Source organism: Vicugna pacos, chromosome 9, assembly GCF_048564905.1.
Source record: "Vicugna pacos chromosome 9, VicPac4, whole genome shotgun sequence".
Lineage (NCBI taxonomy): Eukaryota > Metazoa > Chordata > Mammalia > Artiodactyla > Camelidae > Vicugna > Vicugna pacos.
Window position 1 is genome coordinate 40,661,380 of NC_132995.1, and position 24,145 is coordinate 40,685,524.

Here is a 24,145-nt window from a genome sequence, read left to right on the forward strand (position 1 = left end):
TGGAGGCTTGAAGGACAGAGGAGTTGAGAGAACAGAGTGAATGTAAAAGTTTAAGCCATACCAGATGCGTTTTTAATGGTGTGAGAGATCTGAGCTTGTTTAGATCTGGAAGGGAAGGAGCTGCACAGACAGGAGTGCAGATACGTGGCCACTCAGGGTCCAGGGAGTGGGGTGAGGGGACTCAGGATATTGGCAGAAGGTCCCAAGAGAAGAGGAGGGTGACTCTGCCATTGAACGAGGTTGAGGGTGGTACAGATGCAGTGCTGGGAGGCAGACTGGCTTCTACAGTCTCTGTGGAGGAAAATGTGGGCCATCTACCTTGAGAGCACACTGAGGGCAGGAGACAGATGATGTTTAAGATGCGGAGGTGGTCTTCCCACCCTCGGTGGGGAGCTCTATGGTGCTAAGTAGGGAGAACAAGTGGCCCGCCCGGTAGGGACAAGCCAAAGCCAACTGAACTGGTGAGCATGCATGCCTGGCAGCAGGGAATATCCACCCAACACTGGCTTCCCCGGCTTTGCTCCCAGCCGTGGAGGTGGGGGAGGGCGCCTCCAGGCTGGAGGTTGCTGGGCTTCCTCCAGGGCTGGGGAGCTGCCAGCTGGGCGGGACCATGAGATGGGCGGCCAAGAGAGCTGCGGATGTTGGCAGACAGTGCTTGAGTGATGGACCAGGGAACCTCAGCTGGGGAGGGAGGAGAATGAAGACAGAAGGGGCGGCAGAGGAGGAAGCAAGGTCCAGAGTCCTGCTGAGTCCGGAACCCGTGTCCCACAAGGGACTGAGAGTGGGCTGGGAGGCCTGAGGCTGTGGGTAGAGAAGGGGTGCCTGACTCAGCGATATCAGGGGTGGAACAGTTCCAGGTGATGACATGGTCTTGGGCAGCCATCGATGGGGGTGGCTGAGGCAGAGAGCAGAGGAGCAGGTCACTGGAGATGACAAGGTCGTGGAACGAGCAGCCACAGGCTTAGACAGGCTGACACGTGGCTGCTGCGCACTTTCTGAGAGAGAGCAGGAGTGAGGGGATGGGTAGACTGTGAGCTACAATCGCCCGTGAATGGAAGGGGCGGGGAAGTGAAAGCCGGCCACAGAATAGCACTTGGCTGCTTCAAGCATGCTTGGTGCTTGCCGCCAACCTCCAGCAAAGAGCTGGCAGCTGTGTGGCCTCAGTCACGCTCAGAGCCCTCTCCAGTTTCATGGCCTGGCAGGCTAAGACCAAGTCGCTGAGGGCACCAAGACAGGCCAGGGGCTGGCTGCACAGGCAGATGGCCAAGTGGGCAGCAGGAGGGATGACATCTGCCCTCCAGTCACTGGCATAGGGCTGGCCTCCTCTGTCCAGCCTAGCTGGCAAGGCCAGAACATTCACCAGGAAGCTGAAGGAGCCTTGTGCAAACAAGATCAAGGCCGGGCTCTGGCAATAAATGGACTGCTTCCTGGTATGTCCTTCAGCTCTGGCCTTGGGGTAAGGGACACACAGGCCCAGGCTAGGGGTTGGCTGACAGACAGGTGCTACAGTGTGACCCCCGCCCCAGTGCAGCAGCAAGAGACATACTGCATCTGTGGCCTCTGCCCCAGCAGGACCATGTTGTTATGCTTTGACCGGGGCCAGGGCAATGTGATTATAGATCCAGCCAGGACAGCAGGGAGGCCCTTGGGAAGGAGGCCTGTGGCCAGGAGAGAGCCTGCTTCCTAGCCTGAGTCCTTCAGGTGTCCCAGCCTGTGGCCCCCGTCCAAATTCTGGTTGTAGCCCCTACCTGAGCAAGTGGATCTCAAGTAAATGGCTGCTCCTGGCTGGGGTGGGAAGCAGGCCAGGCAGCAGGCAACCAGCTCTATCCCTGCAAGGATAAGTAGGGCAGGTGTGCCAGACCCCAAGGAGGAAGGTGGGGGTGCTGCCATCAGGGAGTGGTCAAAGCTAGACAATACCCAGTAGAGGACCCATAAACACTTCCCCACGACACACTCTCACACTCCAACAACGCAGAGCACGCTTGTGTAAGCCAGTCACGGTCATGCCTCTGTCCACTACCTCTGCAGGCCAGCCACCTTGGCAACAGCCAGCTCTTTGTCCACCAGGCCCTGGCTCATGGCTCCTGGGCCATGATGGCAGAAGGGGCCTCTCTACATCCGTGTTTCCATAGGCACACCTGGGAAGCAGAGATTGCCTCATTCAAGTGCCCGCCTCAGCCTCCAGGTCCCAGGGTTCTTTCCCCTGCTCAGCTTTTCCAGAAGGTTAGTGGAGGCAAGGCTGCACCCAAGGGTTAGACAGTGAGAAAGCTGGGAAGATAAGGGTCAAAAGTATGGGGGCCTGGCCCAGAACTGGGAAAGGCAGCCAGGTGTTCAGCACCCTCCTTGCCCCACTTCTCCCTGAGACCCAGGGGCCATGGTCAGAGATGACAGATGGGCCTCAGCCCAGACAGCGCCAAAGGGCCTGAGTGGTCCATCCCAAGAACTTAGCTCTTCAGAGCTCTGCCCACCCCCTGACCCCATCATGGGAGGTAGGGGCCTGATGAGTGTTCAGTGTGAGTGCTTTAGCGAGAATGAGGGAAAGGGCTCCTGTCATCCCTGGTCTCCCCACCCCAATCTCTGTAACACCAGAGGTGCAAGGAAAGGGGCTTCACCCAATAAATGCTGGAGAGGGTGCAGAGAAAAGGGACCCCTCCCACACTGCTGGTGGGAATGTAAATTGGTGCGGCCACTATGGAGAACAGCATGGAAGTTCCTTAAAACATTAAAAATAGAGTTACCATATGATCCAGCATTCCCCCTTCTGGACATATATTCAGAAAAGATTAAAACTCTAATTCAAAAAGACACATGAACCTCAATTTTTACAGCAGCACTATTTACAACAGTCAAGACATGGAAGCAACCTAAATGTCCATTTATCCAGATGAATAGATAAAGAAGACATAGTCTATACACACAATGGAATACTACTCAGCCATAAAAAATAATGAAATGATGCCACTCATAGCAATGTGGATGGACCTAGAGATTATCATATAACTAAAGTCAGCCAGAGAAAGACAAATATATGAAATCACTTACATGTGGAATCTAAACAATTATACAAATGAACTTATTTTCTAAACAGAATCAGACTCACAGACATAGAAAACAAGCTGATGGTTACTAAAAGGGAAAGGTTGTGTGGAAGAATAAACTGGGATTTTGCAATGAACAGATACAAACTACTGTATATAAAATAGATAAACAACAACAACAACAACAAAGGGGGCTTCATCCAACACTACAGTGTGGGACACTCCTGCCTGCTCACCAGATTCCTGGTGGGCTGATGACCCCACTTTATGGGTGGTGGCCCAGAGGCCCAGGGTTGTTGAATGACCAGCCCATCCACACAACCTAGGAGAACCCTGAAGGCAGGGTAGCTGTCCTGCCCAGCAGGAGGAAAAGGCATCAGAGGGCGCTCACGTAATGAAGTCCAGGAAGCTGGCGAGCGGCTCATAGGCATGGTTCCTCATGTGCCGGAACTCCACCACCATCTTCTCCTTGAGCCGGTCGTCAATGACGGACACTGTCAGCGGTGATGCCTCATTAGCCAGGAAGTTGCCATAGTCAGTGCTCTGCAGGTGCAGCTTCAGGTCTGAAACCCAAGGGTGGGAGTGAGAGCCAGTAGTGCTGAGCCTCTTCCCCAGGACCCTAAGTCCCCATCGACCCTGTTCCCCTGCAATTGTGTCCTGCTGCTACCCTGACCTGTCTCCACCGCAACCTCTCTGTTGGCTCAGAGCCCACTCCAGGGAAGTCAGGCCAAGGCCCTGGAGATGCCCCAGACCCCTGGGCCATGAGCCAGGACACTGGGCCCCAGAGTCCAAATACAAGTAGAACCATTGTTCCCCCAAATGAGACAAGAACGTCTGGGAAACTCCAACCCAAGATGTCATTCACAACCCACAGCCTTTGAGGCTCTTCTGCATGGTGGGCTCCAGGATGGCCCTAACTTAGAGCAGAATAAGACATGCTGCCTACCCTCAGGAGCCTCAGGGTTAGAGAAGCAAGCCATCATACTCCCAGGCAGAAACATGCATATGAAATGAAGGAGCTGTCCTGAGCCACTGGAGTAAAGTGGAGATGGCACCAAGATAAGACTGAAAGGATGAAAGGCAGGCCAGGCCAGGCAAAGGGCAGGGACAGGAAAGTACAAAGGAAACAGCTGGCATGACAGACAAGTGGCCTAGAGAGTAACTGAGTGGTGTGAAAGCTGGGAAGAAAGATTGGCTTTTCTCTAGATTGACTGAAAGCAGGCAAACCAATCCCACGGGCTCTCCTGAGCTCTTAAGAGCAGGCGTGAGGAAAAAGGGAGGAGAGGGCAGAGCAGAAGGGCCCTGGGGAGGCAGGACAGGTGAGCCTCAGGGGGATCATGGCAACAACCTAACAGTCTCTCAGCTTTTGCCCACCCACCCCAGTCTATTCTCCACCCAGCAGTTAGAGTGGTCTTAAAACACCAGGCAGACTCCATCACTCATCTGCACATCCCCCTCAGGGCCTTTCCCTGTCCCCTTGTCTGGAGAGTGATGAGCTCTCTTCAAATGTTCCTCTTCAGAGGCCTCTCCTGCAGCCCCACCCCTCTGTCCCTTCACTTGTGCCACTCTTCTTTGTAACACATCCCACGTGGCACACGTCACATAAACCACAATAGCAGGGACTTTGGGTCACTGCAGTACCCTAGAGCTTAGAACAGAGTATGTTCTGGTGCATTTTAACTAACTGTGTAATGAATGAAAGACTGGGGAGAGTTGTGAAGATAGCAGGAGGGTTTACACCTGGATTTTCAAACAGGGTACACTGTGGTAGTGATGGCAGTGCCAAGAACAGTGGCTGAGGAGGGCCCTGCGTGTGCAAGTGCATGCATGTGTGTATTAAGGCTCAACAACGGAAGCTAGCTTCTGCTGATTGAGGATCGCATGCTTTCTGTCTCCTGGGAAGGCTGCTCAGAGAATGACAGGAAGGATCACATGTGTGAACATTTCCACAAGCACCTGTCCCACCACTTGGTTAAGGCATCCCCGAGCGTCTGTGGTCCATGCTATCCTGGGCTGAAAGGAAAAGTGGTCCATGCTATCCTGGTCAAAAAGGAAACATGAGTGGTGCACATCATTGCTCTACAGACTTAGGGGATCCCTGTGATGACCCTTCTCCTGTACCTCATCAGGAGAAGAATGCTCCCAGCTTGAAGTCAGCTGTGCCAAAGAAGAGATGGACGAATGTATGGGAAGGAGGGGTGTGCACACCACTGGGGTGGATACTTTCCATCTGGATCTCTTGGTGGCACCTGGGTGGCAGGTAGCATTGTGGCTCCTGGGGACTCAGAGTAGATTTTAACCTCATGAGGCCTGCAGAAGGCTGTCATCATTTGCTGCTTTTACCATCACTCTACCATTCACACCTTTTTCCCCATGGCCACTCAAAAGAGGGACAGAATAAAAGGTGGGGAAGGGAGAAGCCACCAGCCCCCTGCTCTGCCCCATAGAACCTGCTGTCTTTTTGCCCAGGAGGTGTGCGCACACCTATGTCCTTGCCCCAGGCTATCTGCCATGAGCCCCTGCCCTGGGCTCTGTTCCTCCCCATCCTCACTAGTCCAGCCAAGGACCACCTATGCCAGGAATAAGACATAGCTAAGAGAAGGTGCCTTTGCTCAGTAATACTCAAGTTGTTGCAATATTTGATTATGCATTTGGTTGTTACAGAAAAATCTGTAATTGTAATTGAAGGGTTTCCCTGTAACAGCATACGCCTGTATTTCTACCTCTAGTAATGGGTTTTATGTGCTAGATTTTAATATCTTTGACTCTGGATAAGTGCACAAGTTAAAAGAAAACAACAACATGGTTTACTTGCACAAAACTGATCAGTTTTGAGAGATCCTCAATGCCCCTGAAGTGATTTTTGTGGGTATGAAACAAATGGTGAGAATATGAATTGTTCCCTCTTATTTTCACACTGAAATTAAGTCTACTTAATTTATCAAGTCATATTCATGCCTGGATTTTAATATACTTTTATCTATCAATAAACATTGTGAAACTTGAAAAAGCAAGCAGGCAGGGAGTTCTGGCCTGGGAACAGCAGGTGCTCCAAGCGCCACTAGGGGAAGCCGCAGGGTGGACAGCCACTGAAAGCCCAGGTGGGGATGTGGTATTCTGGGTTAGATGGTCTGGCGCAACAGCTCTCAGCCCAAACCTGTCTGTTTATCCATCCAGCCACCACAGCCGGAAAAGAGCCCTTCTTAGGCGGTGAGACTCCTTCCTCTCCAGGTCATAGCCTGGGCCTGGAAGCTAGGCCAGGTGCATAGGGCAAAACCCAGTGCTCCTGGCAGGGCCCCTCATGCCAGTGGCCCCACTATTCTCTAGGACAGTGAGTTCTGGCCCTGGACTGCAGTCCAGCCTCCTGATTCCTACCCTCCAAAGCAGTCAGGGACCAGGCCCCCACAGGCACCCTTGCACATGCTGCTGGGAGGCTTCCCCAAGTGCTATGCAGTCACCTCCACTCTAGCCGCATAAGCTCTCCAGCAGTGGGGAACTTCTCTGTCCCAGCCTTGTCTTTGCTCCATGTGGTTTTCTCCCTGGGAAGGCTCGCTCCATGACTCCCTCACTGCCAAGCACCCTCCCCCCTCTTCAGCCCCCACCAACTCAGTCTCACCTGGCACTGGTCAGGTGGAAGTCAGCACCCCCAAAAGGGGAGAACCAAGACCCACTCTAGCTAGAAACAGATGGGGCTCTGCTGAGTACCAAGCCCTATGCCAGGAGCAAACTGTGTGCTAGACCTCCCAGCCATTCCCATTTCACAGATTCAGAAAAGAGAAATCAAAAGGAACATTAAACGTGTCCAAGAGTCCCACAGTGAAGCATAGAGGGGCCAGGATATGGATCAGGCCTCATGGATTCTCTCCATCCTCAGCTCTGGTCTCCACTCCTCCCCAGTCCTTTACATTTTTGACCACATTCTCCCACAACTCTAGGCCCAGGACGAGCCTTTCAGATATAGACCCTGCTGCGCATGCAGACTTAAGTCCCAGAAGAGCTGGTAGGTGGCAGAGCAGTGAGAGGGGCCAGAGCAGACCCCCTCCATGACCTTGGAGGCAGCCTGGACACTCACTGCCCACCTGACAGAGGCCCTAGGCTGTCATGACTCGTGGGCAAGCCCCTTTGGCATTACTTGTGGCATCAGCCATTCCTAGAGAAGCTCATGCATGTGAATGAGAGGGGCAAAGCTGAGGGGTGGGCTCTCCATTGCACGCCCCCCACTCCTGGGGCTTAGCATGGGCCTTAAAGCAAACATCCCTGTGCCTTGGCCGCTGAGTTTTGCTGACACTGCATTTGGGGACTTGGCTGCTGGAATGCAGACGGCCGGGTGGTTTCTGCTGGCGTTTGTCGGATCAGAGCAAACCCGGGAGACTCTACTGAGAATCCCGCCCAAGGCCTGAGGAGTCTTCCTTACCAGAAAACTCATTTTTAAAAGCCCCCCAGTGACGATGTCAAAGGGCCACTGCAGACCACTTTCCCTGGCCACCCCCCACTTCTCTCTGTGATCCAGGGAGCGGGGACAGCCCACCAGCCAAGAAGGCAACTTGGAAGCAACCAGACTAGCCAATCTCTCAGCTCGGACCACACAGGGCTTCTGAACCAGCTCTGACCCTGTTCAAGAAACCTGGCACCCAGGCCCAGCGGCTAGCCGCCCCAAGCACTTTACACAGTCCTCAGGCTGGAACACACCCATTAGAAACCACCCCCCCCCTCCAGTTTCCTGCTCTGAGAGATGCGGAGGAGGTGTGACTGGGGGTGGGCTCTGAGCACAGGAGGAGAGGCCTGGAACTCGTTGAGAGCTTCGTGGGAGACTCAGCCACCCAGCCCTGGCCCAGTCCCCGAGGGCAGCCAAGGATGCCAAGGACTCTGGGAAGGCAGGGGCTAATTCTGCTCTGCACCCTGAGCTCAGCAGCCTGAAAGCCTCGGTGATGGCCCCTGAGAGCCCCAGACATGCTTGGGCTGAAGCATGAGTAGTGTTCTGGTTAGCACAGACTCGGGGGACCGCTCTGGTCTACCCACAAGCCCAGCTGTCTACCCCAAATCCTCCCATCCATGGCCCGGCACCAGGAATGTCTGGCCAGTTTGGGATCTCTCACAGCAAAAGACTTCCTCAGAGGCTGGTTTCTCATGTCCAAGAAGATGCTGCTGCTGTCAGGAAGTTCTCTCTGCAGTCCGATCTAAACTCCTCCTCAGAGGAAGCTGATCAACTCAATTTCCCAATGCCTCCAGCCTCCCCTAAGGACCTTGGACCTACTCCCTCAACCCCACCCAGGACCTTCTCAGATCTCTTCTGCTCCCCAGTGTTGCCTGTCCTGATGTTCTGGTGAGACTATCCCCTCAACTTCACCTCCCAGGGGCTGCCCAGCCCCCTCATCACTATGGTGCCCTTTTGCTGGCCTTCTCCTCACTTCTTGGCTCCTTGCTCCCAAGTCCTCTCTCCATACCGTCACCAGAGTGAAGTCCTCCAACTCCAACATGTCGCTGTCACTTTCACCCAGTGGCCCCCAAGGCCCCAGAGCTGGAGAGCTGGAGCCTGGCCTCCTAGCACAGCCTGTGAGGCCCCAGTCCCACACCCTCAGTCCTAGAACTGCCTCAGCCTTAGCCCTTGACTCTGCTCTACTGGTACTATCCTCTGGCTAGGGCAACCTGCCTGTGATCTCTGCCCCAAGTGGATCCTCCAGGGAAGTCCACGGGAAGCCCTTGAAGTCCAGGAAACGGGGCTGCTTCCTCAGGCTCAGCCAGAGAGGCTGGGTTGGGAGGGCACCCCTGTCCACCTAGAGGTTGCCTGTGTCAAAGGCCATTGCCCCAGCCCCAGCAGGATCCAGCTAAGCTCTGTGAAGGTGCGTGGGCAGGCTGCAGCCAGACACCATCTGGCATGGCTGTTCCTCCCAGGGCTCACAGGGCTGCACCAGACTCAAGCTGGCCCCACAGCTTCCACCTGTCCCTCCACAGCCTGCCTACCCCCAACCCAGGTCTTCTGGACCAGGACCCCTCAGCAGCAGAGCCATGGCCCCTACTAGCACCTCTGATTACCACCCTTGCTCCTGATTAGCAGGTAGGCATGGGGACCCCTAGCCTGTCCAACGCTCTCTCCTCTCTGTGGGACAAAGTGTGGGTTTGGCAGCCAGCTCCAGCCAGGACTTGAGAGGTGGCAGCTGGGCAGCCCTGCCTCCCATCCAGTTTCTGAAACCTTTCTCAGATCCTGGCAGCCCTGGAAGTGATCTTTCAGCCCCTCCAGGGCTCCCAAGGGCAGATAGCACGTGGCCTCTGCAGTCCCTTCCCAAGGTCCCCAGGGAGGCAGAAAGGGAAGATCTCAGTCCATGCCAGGGGTTGGTCCCATGCTGCCCCAGGGGACCAGCAGGCACAGAGGCAGCCCCTGGCACAGTACACTAGGCAGGGCAGCCCCCTGCTCTAGACTCACCCATGGCCTCATGGCCCACAGAGGGGCCCTGCTGGCCAGCTGGCCACGGCAGAGCGTGAGAGGACACTGTGTTCCCAGACTTCACTTCTGCTTTTCCAGAGGTCACTCAACGACGCTCTCCTGGGGAGCTCAGGGGTTTTCAGGAATTGAGGCTGATGAGTGAAACCAGATGTGAAAATATGCTCCCTAGAGCCTAGCGTGCCCATCCTGCCACTCCCTGAGGGGTGGTGGAGCCTTGGAGCCTGTTCTACCACTTCCCTGGGCCCAGGTGAAGGGGCTGCTTTGAAGGGCCTGGATCTGGGCTCTATGTCCAGTGCTCGTTCAGCTCCAGAGCCTCTCCAGTGCTGTATCATCCAGGGGCTCCAAGCAGGGAAGCTTAGACAGATGGATAGCTATGGACAGATGGCCAGGATGGTGGCCCAATGGAGTCAGAAACCCCCCTCTCCGCTCAGCAAATGTACTGTATCTGAGTCTCCCCCCAGCCTCTGGGAGTGGAGGAGACCTCTTCTTCATATCAGCTCCAAAGCAGATGTGTACACTGGCCGGCTGGCTCTGCAGGGTCACAGTGCCACATCTGGAACTCCCAGCGTGGGAGCCACAGCATGGAAACCGTTAACCCTGGGTTTACCTGGGGTCTGCAGCACAGACTAAGCATCCTTCTCACCTCCAGGCCTCTGCCAGGGCCCATCACAGGCTCCCTGCAAACTTCATGTAACTATCTAACCCTGGGTTCCAACTCTTCCTATCAAATGCCAGCTCTTCCTCTCCTCCTGCAGGTGCCACCTGGCATTCCCCATCCAGACCCTTGGCATTGCCCCCTCCCCAAACTGAGGCGTCTATGGCCTCTTGCCAGCCCAGTACAAGTCCACCCATCACCCATCAGTTGGTCCATGCAGAGCCACAGCCCCCATCTGCAGCCCCATTTGCCAGATTACTGGTTTCAGAACATGGCTCTTTAGGTGGCTGAGTGGAGCAGGGGAGAGAGAGACCCTGGGCTTTGGGGCCACCGTGACCCCGGTTCAAATCCTATCCCATGGCTTGGCCCTAAGCAGCTTGTAGAATCTCTGGACTCAGGCCCCTGGCCAGTAACCTGATTAAAGGGTCTGCAATACCAGCTTTCCAGGGTACTCACCACAGATACGGAACAGAGGAAGGGTTATATGGAGAAAACTGAGCACAGCACACCAGTCTCTCTCTCCTGGCAGAGAGGGTCCCACCAGAGCCTCCCAACTGACAGGCTCAGCCCCAATCAGGCGGTCTGTGTTCTGACTCCAGGCTGTTGCTCAGGCTGTCCTACTCAGCGCTCCACAGGGTGCCCCTGCCCTTCCTTCCCATGGCCCTGATCCTTCTACCCGGGCTCCACATGTCCTCTCCCCACATCACAAAGGCTGCAGAGGCCCCTGTGCAGCACAGGCACGCACACACACACAGGCCCCACTCTGCTACCTCCTGGGGAAGGACAAACAGAGCTGGCTCAAAATCTGGGACTCCTGTCCTCAGGCCCATGTCTCACGTCACCTACCAGCAGGATCATAGACAGCTGCTGCACAGCCAGGCCCCAGGGAAAGGAACAGAGGCTAGGACCCAGCTCTGCACCACCTACCACCCAGTGAGCTGCTTCCCTGGGGCCCGCGGGAGCAGGCAGGAGGTGGTGCAGCCAAGGGCAGCTCTTGCTCCATGGGAAGCCCCTGGGCTGGCGAGCCAGCAGTCTCGGGAAGAACCTGGAGTCTACTGCTGGCACAGCCATATGCAAGTTACTGGGTTTCAGCTGGCATGAAACAGAGATTCTGCAGGGAAAGGACAGCAAGTTCTCCTTCCTCAGTCCCTAGACTGGCATTTTATTTCACACTGGAGGCCTTTCAGTGAGGTGTGGCATTCCCAGAAGGGGGATGGGGCTGATCCCCAGAGGTGACCCAGCTGACACCAGGGTCGGTGGCACCATCCAGCAGGTACAGGGATCTGATAAGCGGGAGTGTCACGCCCCTTATCTAGGAGGCAGCAGGATGTCTGACTCAGGTTTACCACCCTTCTCCATGCTCCAAGACAGGTGGCAGGTGGTAGCAGAAGCACATTTAATTACCCTCATGCTCTCAGAAACACCTCATCTCCATGGCTCGGAGAATGAATACATCACTCACAGCCCATGAGGAAATCAGTTCAGCCAATGATCAGGAGGGTGCCAGGCAGGTGACGGTCCCATGTGCCAAAGGGAGGGGCAGAACTAGTTACTGCTGCACCCAGGGCAAGTTCTAAGAAGCTCTCCTCTGACTGGGTGGAGAAGGAGACCTGCCTGGATAGCCCCTCCCCAGGACATCCCCACCCAGGGCCTGAGGGCTCCACGGGACTGGCATGTCCCTCAGGAGATGTAGGGCTTGGAGGGCAGCTTCCCTTGTTCCCCTGCTGCAGCCCAGGTTGAGAATCAAGTGAGCCAGCCTCACCCTGGGAGGCAGGGCCACACCTCTGCTGCTGCCTTGTACTTTAACCTTAAGCAAGCTCTCTCTTCTCCAGGTTTGCGACCATAGCTATAGCGCCTGCAGGATGGAGTGGATCTGGGGCTGCAAGGGAAGAGCTTTTTTTCATTTTCCCAAAGGCATAAGTTCGCCTGGGTGTTAAGTGAGAGAGGTGAAATGGTGTGGGGTGGCCTGGAGTCAGGCAACCTAGAGAAGGCCAGCTACGGCAAGGAGCTCCTGAAAAGCTGGTCTATGCCCATGTCTGGCTCCCAGGTCCACTGGCCCACACCACCTGAGTGATCCTCTCAGCCACAGATGCTAAGCTTTTGTTTCACATGCACAGGCCTCTGGAGGAAGGACACTAATAAAAGTTGGAGCTCACTTCAATGGGAGGAAAGCAGTTTTAAGACCCCCAGAGGCTGCTGTTCCCAGTGAGATTAAGCCAGGTCAGGCTGGATCCTGGCTGGAGCATCTTGCCAGCTACATGGTACCTAGAATCAAAGCTATGGAAATACCTTTGTCCTATGGATGGGCTCACAATCATGCCTCATTTGGGGCTGTGATCCGTGCTGTTCTCAGCACAAAGCCTCATTTCCCTGCAGCTCACAGAAACAAGACCAAGCAACCCAGGCCAAGAGCAGAGTTGATCCATTCTATACCCATGCCCAGAAGAACCAAGAGGCTTGGGCCAGGCAGTAAGTGGCAGGAGCAGTAGCATGCATCCAAGCTGGTCCTGTATAGAACCCCTGACCCCCTCACCCACCCTGCTCAAGGGCCTGATGGGACACGTGCAGGGAAAGCAGTAATATGCCAGACTGAGCGTGATAAGCACTGAGGATGTGAGTCAGTCCCTGGGAGAGGGTGGTCACCTGCTCAGGGAGTCCCAAAGCAGAGGCTAGGTGGAGGAATGGGGGTGACAGGGAGGCAGGAAGCCTGGGCCAGGCCTGAGGGATAACATTCCAGGACCCTGATTTCCCCCAAACCTTGCCACATGGATCCAGCCTGGAGCTTAAAGTATTGAGGGTCGGGGGAAATGGGTGAGCTATAACCTGTCAGCCTTGGGGCCTTGTCTGCTGGGTCATGGGTTGCAGCTCACCCATATTCCTCAACTCTCAACCCTTAATTTCCAAGCTAGATACCATGGACAAGGCCTGGGGGAATGGCAAGGGCCCCAGAAACAGGGCTTCTTTCACCTGTCTCCTCATTCCTGAGTTGGGGGCTGGGTATGCAGAAGAACAGCATAGGCCTCCTTCAGTGAACAAATGAAAGAAAGAATCCAAATATGTAGAGTGACTAAACAGTAGAAGGCAACGTGAGTGTCAGGAGACCATAAGCAAGGCCTTGGGCTTCACCTGGACCCAGTTTCCCAGGTAAAATAAGAAGGGTGGCTAAGGTTACCTCCAGGGGCCTGACCAGCTCTGACACTCCCTACTTGGTCAGGCCTGAATCACATTGACTCCCTGCAGCCCCAGTCCCTGAGGGCCACTCAGGGCCTTGGGTGAGTCCAGAGGCCTTGGTACCCATGAAGCAACCCTGGCAGAACTGACAGCAGGTGCAGGGGAGGCCCGGAGCTGTGGAGCAGCGGCGGGCAGGAAAGGCCAAGTTGCAGCAGTGAAGACACCACAGATGACTCCTCAGAGGGGAAAGCCCCATCCGCCAGCCAAACATGAAGCCTCAGCTGAGGTCAAAGCCTGAAAACCATTGCCTGAATGGCCAAGAGGGGGACAAGGTCTGGCGTAGGGCCAGGCCACAGTTGTCCAGGAAAGCAGTGCCCGGCACCCAGTCAGGGCTATTTCTCCACACACCCCTCCCCCAGCCACAAGTCTGCCTGCCACCCTTCAGGACCACCCACACTCACATGGGGGCAGCCCCACCCCAGCCCTTCAAGCTGCAGGGTGCTGGATACAGACAGGCAGAGCAGACAACAGGTTATACAACAGCAGCTGAGCCTACCAAGTGGCCCTTCAGGGTCCTGATTTTCGTGCCTCTAAAAGAGGACAAAGGCCAATATTCCTGGGCAGGATAGATTTTTTTTTTAGTCAGCTAAGGTGTAGGTGTTGGAATTAGGCAGAAGCCAGGGAGGTCAGTGGAAAGACTCCTCTAAATTGGGGTGAAGGGTAGAGGAAGAGAACAGTCAATTATCTGATAACATGTATATCTACAGCCTAGAGAGTTTGCGGTGCCTAGTTTGAGCCTCTCCCAGAGTCACCCGACACACTCGTGCCTATATGTGCCACATGTACCCTTACATGACCCCTAAAGTGCTGAAGGAGGTTGGGAGGACAGGAGGTTATCCTGAGGATGAATTTTCCCTCTCCTGAAGAGACCAGAGCAGCAGGACCAGAGTGGAGACCACCTGGGGAAGGGTGGTGCTTCTGGGAGCCTGGGAAGCATGGCCCTGATCCCCTGGGCAGCCTCAAGCTCCTACCTGCAGCCCACAAGACCCTTGGTTCATAGCTAGCACATTGTGCTGTAGCTGCTGGTCCAAGTCTGAGAGCTGCCAAAAAGACCCGGGTGGGGGTAAATGAGGACAGTGTGGTGGTCAAGGCTGGAGCAGCCTGAACTGGGCACTAAATGGAGAGCATCAGGGAATGTTCCCTGACCTTCCCCTTCCTGACCCAGGAAGCTAGGACACAGCAAAGTGAAGGTGGGAAGAGATGGACAGACGGGAGACACTGAGCCAGAAGCCCTACTTAATCTGGGCAGGCCAACTGGGACTTGGGTGAGGGAAGTAGAGCCCAGGGCAGAATCCCAAGGGACAGTGCTGAGCCGAGAAGCAGAGATGCACCAGTTGGTCTAGCCACACCCCCTACCCTGGCTCTGAGGCAGCCGAATAGTTCTGGTGCACCCTCTTGTGGCCAAAGGGAGGATGGCACTGTCAACAACCATAGGCTCTGCTCTGGCTTCCTAGGATTTAATCACAGCCTCAGATTCCTGGTCTGCATTCCCCCAGTCATTGATCCTTGGAAGAAGAAGCTGCAGACACCTGCAGAGCCATGCAGGAATGTGTCATAAAGAACAAGAATAGACCTGAGGTGGATGTGAGCCTGGGAAAGCCAGAATGAAGACAAGGTGAGGTTGAGTCTAGTCATGAGGGACTGGTCTGTCCTGCATCAATGAAGACAGAGCCTTCTGAGGATGGGCATCCTCAGCCCTCTACATTCTTATTCTCTAGTTCAGCTAGACCCTCCCAAATCTCCAAACTCCTTTATCCCCCGTCTCTAATGCCTAATGCTGTATCTTTTTTAAAAAGCAAGTGCTTCATAACACAGAAACTGGACAATCTATGACATGGTGCACCCCTCCAGGATGGGGCATTTAGCTTCTCCTCCCCAGGACCCCACAGACGAGCCCCCTGCCAGTACTAATAAAGAGTTGTCACTCATCCAATCATACAAATATCTATTGGGCACTCACTCTGGCTAGGCACTGTGCTGTTGAGTCCTAATAACCAGCAAGTGATTTCCGTTTCATTTTATAGGTGCGCAACTCAGCTTCAAGGCATTAAATCACATGCATAGTGTCACACAGTTGGTCAGAAAAGGAGCCCAGTCTGCCTGATGCTTGGCCTCATAGAGAACTCAAGAAAAGTCCTGGTGACCCAAAGACACCCTAGGGTCCGGACCTTGAGCAGGCACAGGTGATTTACAAGACAGATCATCATGTCCTCACATCTGTTCATTCTTGATGCCAACCCTTCTAACAAGCTGGAGTGCATCTGACAGCTGAGTCCAAAGCACAAGAACAGCTGCAGGTTAGAAAAGGAGTCTAGGGTGCTGTAGCAGGCACTCAGATCACAGGGGGCCAGGGACAAACTACTGGAGGTAGACCAGGGCCCTCAAGGACAGTGGTTCGGTTCCATCTCATTTCAAGTCTTACAGCCCTAATTTGGGAGAAGCTCTGCTATGTTCAGTGTGTGCTGCAAAGAAAGCAAGAAAGTGAGACTAACACATTCCAGAAGGGTTCTATGCAAAATGTTTCAAATTTCGGTCTTTCCCACTCTGCCATCCAGAAAGTCTCATCTTCAAGGGTCCTGGATGGCTGACATTTGCCTGTGCTGAGGTCACCTCAAAAGACCATAAGCATAGCTTTAGGCACTGGCTCCATCTCAGAAAGCAGGCCCAAGAAATCACTGAGTAATTCCAAAGACAAACATGTTATCACTCACCAGAGCAAGTCTTGACATAATCTCCTGGGGCAGGGCTTGTGAAACAGGGGTTATCAGTTCCTGTGTGGATTATCTTGACCATAAATAGCTTCCCAGATAAGATCAGGCTAGAGAATATACCAGCACAAGATGTAATCGGTGAAGGGAAAGCAAGAGGTAGGGAGGGGAAGAAGGAGGGAAGGGGCAGGTGAGAGGTGAGCAGGTGAGTTGTACCTGGACGGGACTTTGGGGCTCTGGTCTGAATGAAAAGAAGTGTCCAGCCTTAGCCTGGGCCCTCATGCATCCATGACTCTGAGTCTTTTTGTGTGAAGACCAGGGGTTTGGTGGGGGTTCCCTATGACTCAGATTAACCCTACGATGCTTTGAACCAACAGGTGGAGGAACGCCTCAGGGTCAGCAGCAGGGGTCTTGACTTGGACAGCTGAGGGGTAAGAGTACTTTCTCTTTGCTTGCCTGAATGTTCTAATTTCCTTTATTTTAGATATCTTTAGCACATGTTTAAGTCATTAAACACTTGTTCACTATAATACATTCAAATAATAGAAGAGTACTTAAAATTAAAAACTCACATATTCCCCCTCCCAGCCTCTTCAATCCCTCTCCACAGAGACAGTCACTCTAGACAACTTGGTATCTACACTTCCAAACATGTTTCTCTGTGCACATTCCTCTGACATTCTACCAAAATGGGACTATGATACATGCAATGCTTTGCAACTTCTCACCTAACAAGATATTTCTAAATCAGTGTTTATGGAACGTTATACTTTTGAGCACTCGAACAGTATTCCACTACTAGCACAGACCATGATTTTTTTAACCATACCCCTGTCAGTGGATACCCCGCTGGTTCTAATAGGTTGCTGTTATCAACTAGGCTGTGTGAACACCTCTGTACATGCCATCCTTTGCTAATTTAGGGGCTACGATCCCGTAAGTGGGTATGCAGGGTTGCACAGTACATATACATGCAATGTCTAAACAAGGTGGTAAAAACTTGTCCCCCAAAGGATCTACACCAAGTCACCCTTCCACCAGCTCTATTTTTGGAATTTTTCTTAGAAATTATGTTTAGTTAAAAAGGAAATCAAAAAAGAAGAAAAGAAAGAAAGAAACCACCATACCCAGTTGTGCAGGAGGAGGCATGACGGGAATCTGGACGGGAATCTCTGGTTGTTGCTTTCCCAGCTCTGCTTGCCAAATTAGGCTCCAGGCCGGGTATCCTCATCAGGTCACGCTTGTGTCCACTTGGCCTGCCATTAAGGCTGCTCTCCAGCCTCCCGGCAGGACTCGTGAACAGGACTAGGCTTCTAAGGAAGCTTGTCCTGGCTGCAAGCTGACAGATGGCAGGACATAGGCTGAGCACCGCCCGCCAGCATGCTGAAGACTTCCAGATTGGTATCTTTAGTGCTACTTCCCCCAGATCCACACAGCCACCTCTCAGATACTCTGAATTAGCATGTCTGAGGCAGAACACCTCCTCCTCCACCACTCTGTCCACACCCCAGACCTTCTCCTCCTCTGGCGGGCCTCATCCTAGAAGCAATTCCAGCACCACTCAGTCATTTATGAGGCCAGAAGCCTGCCTTCTAACCCTTCTCACCCTCACACCTAAGGAAAACTGGCCCAATCTTATGGGTCACATCCCCTAAGCTGGCTGCTGACCCAGTCCTTCTGCCCTCATGCCACTCCTGCCCCAGTTCAGCCCATGTTCTCCTACCTGGAGAGCTGGAATAGCTGCCTGCCTCTAGCCTGGCTCCTCCTAAATGCATCCTCCAGAGCCCCAGACCAAGCTTCTAATTGCATCACGCCACCAACCCCACCCCTCCACGATCCCCTTCTTCTGCATCTACTGAGAGCAAGTCCAAGCCAGCACATGGCAGCAAGCCCTCCCTCCAGTCTCTCCTAGCCTCCACCCCTGCTCTGGGGGCCCCACCCTCCTGCAGCAACAGCCAGCTGGAGAGGAACAATCAAGTCACCACCAGTGATCCATGCCAGCTTATCAATCCTGGGCACTGGGAGGGCCTCCTCACACAGCAATGACATTGCCCAGGGCAGGCGGGACAACGTGGATCCTCAAACATTGAGGGAAAAACTTCAGGTGTGTATGGGGCCCAGGCTCTCATAGCTCAGAGACCCCAAGTAACTGTTCCCTTTGTTTTACAGTGCAACTCTCCGGTTACCACCTTCTGGATGCCCTTCTCCCAGTGCCTCCCAAGCTCCTCTCTCTTACTTGTGGTCACTGGACTGCCAGAACTGTGTCATCTCTTCTGACCGTCAGATTACATCTGACTCTGAGAAATTCTGGACTGAGGTAAGCCCGTCTTGCTATCCAAGTTGTAGTCACCTAATTTAACTAAATCAGCGTATTCTCCTCTGAGAAACGAAACATACAAAATGTTTCCAGGCAAGAGTGTAAATAGCAACTCTTAAGCAAGACATTTCCCACACACAGACCTTGACCTAACTCAAGAATCTCTTTTAATCATGACTCTCATCCTTTCTAAGCTACGTATCCTTCCAGGGCCTTCCATGAACCAGCCCTATGCACCTGTTCACACTTAGCCCTGCACATCCCTGACTTGTGCACCACTCTCTTTCCAGTGCCCAAACTCCTTTGAGATGCTATGTAGTTTGACGTTTCTGAAACTCCTAACACCGTTCTTCTTCCCATCTCCTTGACCTGGCTAAGTTTTGTGTGTGTAACTGCTTTTTACTGATATATAATTCATACACCATACGATGTGTCCATCTGAAGTGTACAATTCAATGGTTTTTAGTATATTCGGAGTTGTGCAAGCATCACCACAATCAATTCTAGCACATTTTCATCACCCCAAAAAGAAGCCTACCCTTTAACTCACTCCTCACATGCTCCCATTGCCCCCAAATATAACCTGTGCCTACTAGACATTCAGTGCTGTTTGGTGTCCACCAGTCTGCCCATTAGGCACACGTGCCCCCAAGCAAGGCCTGTGTGATACGTTTTCGTTACGCACTCAAGACCCAGCATGGTGCCTGCCTCCCAAGAGTGACAGGAACGAATGACCACAGTGGGAGCAGCTGGCTTCTCTGACTGCTCACTCAGCACCAGGCCCTCTGCTTACACTACACTAACTTTTCAGGGAGATCCTATTAACACTCTCGCTGTGCACCTGAGGATAAACCACTTGCCCAAGATCGCAAAGCCAGTACGTGGCTGAGCTGGGATGAGTTCATCAGTGAGCTCTGCTCTGTCTGTACACTGTCTCCTCTGTTCTCATTAAGGTCACCAAGGACCTCTGAAGGGCAAAACCAAACAGACAGCCATCTGACTTTATTTCAGTCTCTTAGCCACATTTGGCATTCACCACCCCCTTCTTTTTCAGGTTCTTCCCTGGGGCTACCCATTTCTCAGGGGATGCCTTTGACTTCTGGCAGGACCATCTCTTGCCCTATCCCTGTTTAACAAAAGCTCTTCCTATAGGAGGGCCTCATCTCGGGCCTCTACTCTTATGACCCTATGCTCTCCCTTGGGGTCAGTGGCCACACTTCTACCCTACCCTGATTCTCCAAGCTCAAACCTCACATCTGAGCACCAAAAGCAGCCTCCACATCTTTATTTAAATGACTCACAGATCCCTCAAATCCCATCTTCTCACTCTTTCCCCAACCTGTTCCTGCTACATTCCACTATTATTTCACCCTGCTACCTACACAGTTGCCAAAGCCACAGATGAAGACGTCAGCCTTGACTCTTCATTCTTCCTCAGCCCCCTTATTCAACCCATCAATTCCTCTACCTATAATTCCCCCACCATGTTGTATTCCCTGCCAGTGCCTGAAGACAGGTTGCCATCATATTCTCTGGTCTGGATTACTATAAAACCCAGCAGTCTGTTCTTCCCACCTCCAATGTAGCCCCTACCTCCAAAACACTATTCAAACTGCAGGTACATTCTAAAGTACAAGCCCAGTAGTTTTAACCTCCCATCCCCTGCATTCAGGACAAAGCCCTTCCTGTGGTTTTTGCAATCCTTCAAAGTTGATCTCGTTCTAGCCACATTCCTGGCCACCTCACAATTAGTGCTGAATAACATGCCACTCCTGGTGACACCACCTATATTTGCATTTGCAGTTTCATGTGACTGGTGATTGGCTAGGCCTAACCTGGAGTCTTACTTTCCTCTTTCTATATGAGATTGTCTCTTGTGAAATAATGTTGAGATGCAGAAGGAAATGTCGTAATGACCAGGAGACAAGTGATTCAAGATAGAGAGGAATAAAGTGTTCTGGAAGACAATCAGTACATCACACATGTGAGCTCTTCAACCATGGTCCCTGAACATCTCACTCACTGGCTGAGGAAAACAGTCCTTGGGACCATTGAGCTCACGTGGAAGTTGAGAATATCACAAGGCTCCTCCTCCTGAATGCTAATTATCGTTCTTTACAACAGGAAGGAGACGTACTGAATGGCCCAAGTGTCAGGTAGAGCGCCCATTCCAAATTAGGAACTGGCATCTGGTACCCATCAGTTGATTTGCAGCTACATAATCTAGCAAGCCATATGCTTTTCTGTATTTTCCAAGTTTTTGAGCAGGAAGAGAGCTAATTCGTAGAAAAAAATCCTAGAAACAAAGACCAACTCAGCAACAATGAGAAACCCCTGGATTCAGATTATGGTCTCTAAATATCATTTTCCAATAAAAAGAACCAGATTCCCCAAGAGAAATGATGACTTTAAATCTGGGTCAGGAAATATACAAGATGAGATTAGAACATACTGTCATCTCAGTAATAAGAAAGGCTACACGGTTATGTTAAAAAAAAAAAAAGTCAGCAGCCTATTGTATAAGCTACCACTAGCCAAGGGACAATTTGAGCAACAATAAAGTTAACAAGTGGAAGCACAACAAATAAGTTAAAACCCACAAGTGCATTATGATACTAAAGAAACAGAAGAACAAACTGTATTAGTCAACTTTAAAGGATGATGGAATACCAACTCATTATTTTGAAAGCTAGTAAATACGGGAATCAAGCATTTATCCTGCCTCTCCTATACAGACTATATTTCAGGGTAACCAAGTAGCTGATTACTGGTAATTTCCAGGTATAGAAGTTTTCAAGCCAGCAATTGCAGAAGGAAACATAAAATTAAAATATTACCATTCTGCAACTTCTAATAACATAATGGTTCTAGGCAACAAATGTCAATGATTCCTAAGTCATAAAAAGAGAAACAACTAGACAGAAACAACTCCCAATAGAAGTACAAAGGTCATCTATTAAATATTCTTTTTTAAAAAATGGAATCAGAATCTAATGAAGTCTCTATATCTAACTACCAGTTTACAGGAAAAACAAGAGACAGAGGAACATGTTAAACTATACAGCAGGGATATAATCAGCAAAATTGAGATGGAGGGAAAATCTATCAATCAAATGACCCAGCTTCATCAATAAATAAAAGGAAAAGTGAGACAAACAACCTATAAATTGAAAGACTTGCAATAGCATCAATCAATTGAAATATATGGATCATAACTGGATCCTGATTGAAACTAGGAAATCATATTAAAAAATCATTAGGAACGCCTTCTCAGCACAGTGGGCAGCGAGTCAATCTCATAAAAAAATCATTAGGGACAATCAGAGAAATCTGAACACTAAATGGGTATTTGACGACATCAACAAATTGTTTCTTTTAAAGAAGGAGTAACAGTATTGTGGTTATGTAAAAAAGTCAGGATCTTTTTCAGAGACATCAAAACATTTACAGCTGAAATGATATGCTGTCTACGATTTACTTCAAAGTAATTTGAGAGTGGGGAGATAAGTGGAATTATTGAAACAAGGTTGATAATTATAACAAGAATTGATTATTGTTGTAGTTAGGTGACTATTTCTGGGTTCATTATACTATTCCCTCTAATTTGTATATGCTTAATGAACTCCATAATAAACAGGGTTTTTTTGGGGGGGTAGTAATTAGGTTCATCTATTTATTTTTGGAAGAGGTACTAGGGATTGAACCCAGGACCTTGTGCATGCTAGGCATGCACTCTACCACTTGAGGTATATCCCTGCCCCCAATAATAAACAGTTTTAAAGAGAAAACAGGAAGGAGGAAATTCTGGAGGACAGAGATGGAGCCTCACCCACACCTGAGTTCCCAGCAGCCAGTCAGACAAATTAATAGCAGTGCTTTTAGGCTGAAGTCAGGGTCAAAACTGAAGTTAGGCTCAGAACTATGGTAATACCTTGAAAATACTTGCCTGGCTTTCTTATGAGGCACAGGAGTTGGCACACAGTAGGCCTTGGGGAAGTGTTTTTTGAATGAGCAATGAACGCTTGAACATCGAAGTAGTCCTATATATGTTCCTTGAGATCTGAAATATATTCACTCAGTCACATCCAACCACCTCAAATCTGTCAGGCCTTTGTGAAGGGGATGATCCATACCATCACTCTCTCTGACCCCACACCCAGTGCTACAGAGCCAGGGGCTTCCTCCCCTGGGCTCAGCCTGATTTTTTTAAACCAAGGGTCTGGGTTCCCAGAAGATTTGTACTCTCATCCCTCACACTCTACTACTCGGGGCTCCTTTTGGTCCCACTGACTGGCCCAAATATTGCTTTTGCATGCTGGTGTCTTTGCCAGAAATGCTCTCCCCACCCTCCAACCCCTACCCCAGGCCCCAGCTCTCCACACAGCTGGCTCCTCGTTGTTCACACCTCAGCTCCAACATTTTCTCCTCAGCAGGGCCTTAGCCAGCCATGCTCTAAAGAAAGTTCCTCTGTGATTCTCTATCACTTCTCCACTGTCTCTTTCACAGATACCACCCTTAATATGTAATTATTTATTTCGTTTGCTTTAAAATAACAGGAACAGCAGCTAACACACTGAGTCAGCACTATGTGCCAAGCTCATGCTAAGTGTTGTACAGGGATTATCCTGTTTAACTTTCATAATCACCCCACCAGTAAAAAAAATATGTATCATTTAATTTATTATTATTGCCATTTTACAGATGATGAAACTCAGTACGGAGAGGTTACATGGCCACAGAGCCATGAAGGAACCCCATGTTTGTAACTGATCTCTTAATGCCGTCCCCTGGCCCCAATGACCTCCACCTCCAGTGAAGGTCAAGAGAATATCATTCAACGAAGTATCTCAGATCCTATCGCAGTGCCCAGCATAAAAAAAGGTGCTCCAAAAGTATATGTAGAATGAATGAAAACATTTAAAGTAACACTGTATGATTTCTCTTTGTATATCTCTGACTCCACTTCCCCACAAGTCCCTAGTACACGACCCAGCTTCCAGAAGGTACTCAACACATCCCAAAACACTCGGGGTCGGAAAGAGCTTTTGTTACCACCCAGCTCTGTCCCCTCAGTTCACCAAAGGGGTAGGACTTCTCCAGGTTCTTTCTCCTACCTCTGAGAAGAGATAATCACGCAAGATGGACCATGGAGGACACATGGACTTCAGAGGTCCTAAGAGACTGAGTTCTAATGGAAGAGGTCAGTAGCAGATGCCCTGATGGAGTGGAATCCAGGAAGGAAGGCTAGGGTGCGGTGGAGGGTCTATATGTACTTGCCCAAGCTTGCAGAACAAATAAACACCCTCCACCCAATGCCCTGCATCTTCTGGAAACTGTCCCACATTTAAACATGCTCTTTGGAAATCTCATCACCTCAGGACACACCTCCAGATCTCACTAGGGACCACAGGCTTCTTTGGTCTCCTCTTCCTTCCTCCTCCCACCTCCTCTTTCCCTTTTTCCTAAAGATAAAGAGGCAAAAACACCTGGCAACAAAGGCCTGGAGGCCAGGCCTCTGGTGTCACCTTCAGAAGCAGAGAAGGCCTTTCTGTAGAGGACAAGTAGGGTTTCTGGGCACTCCTTCCTGCCTCCAGTTATCTTCGGTGCTGGAGAGTCCTGAGCATAGAGTCCCAATAAACTCAAACTCTATGTTGGGAAACTTCTAGGAAAGCAGCACAGAAAAACCCCACAGGAGCTGCAATTGGGTTGAAGAGGACAACAGTCTAGCCTGGCATGGCCACAAAGGGGTTCTAA

General features: G+C 51.4%; 1 protein-coding gene across 1 annotated transcript in view; it reads right to left on the bottom strand.

Annotated features, from left to right (window-relative positions):
* The window catches only part of ATP6V0D1 (ATPase H+ transporting V0 subunit d1), a 38,664-nt gene that overhangs the window by 12,299 nt on the left and 2,220 nt on the right, over positions 1 to 24,145 (bottom strand). Inside the window, exon 2 of the mRNA XM_006203693.4 lies at positions 3,430 to 3,601. Coding sequence (XP_006203755.1) covers positions 3,430 to 3,601 — 172 coding nt within the window. The remainder of the gene's footprint in view (positions 1 to 3,429; positions 3,602 to 24,145) is intronic.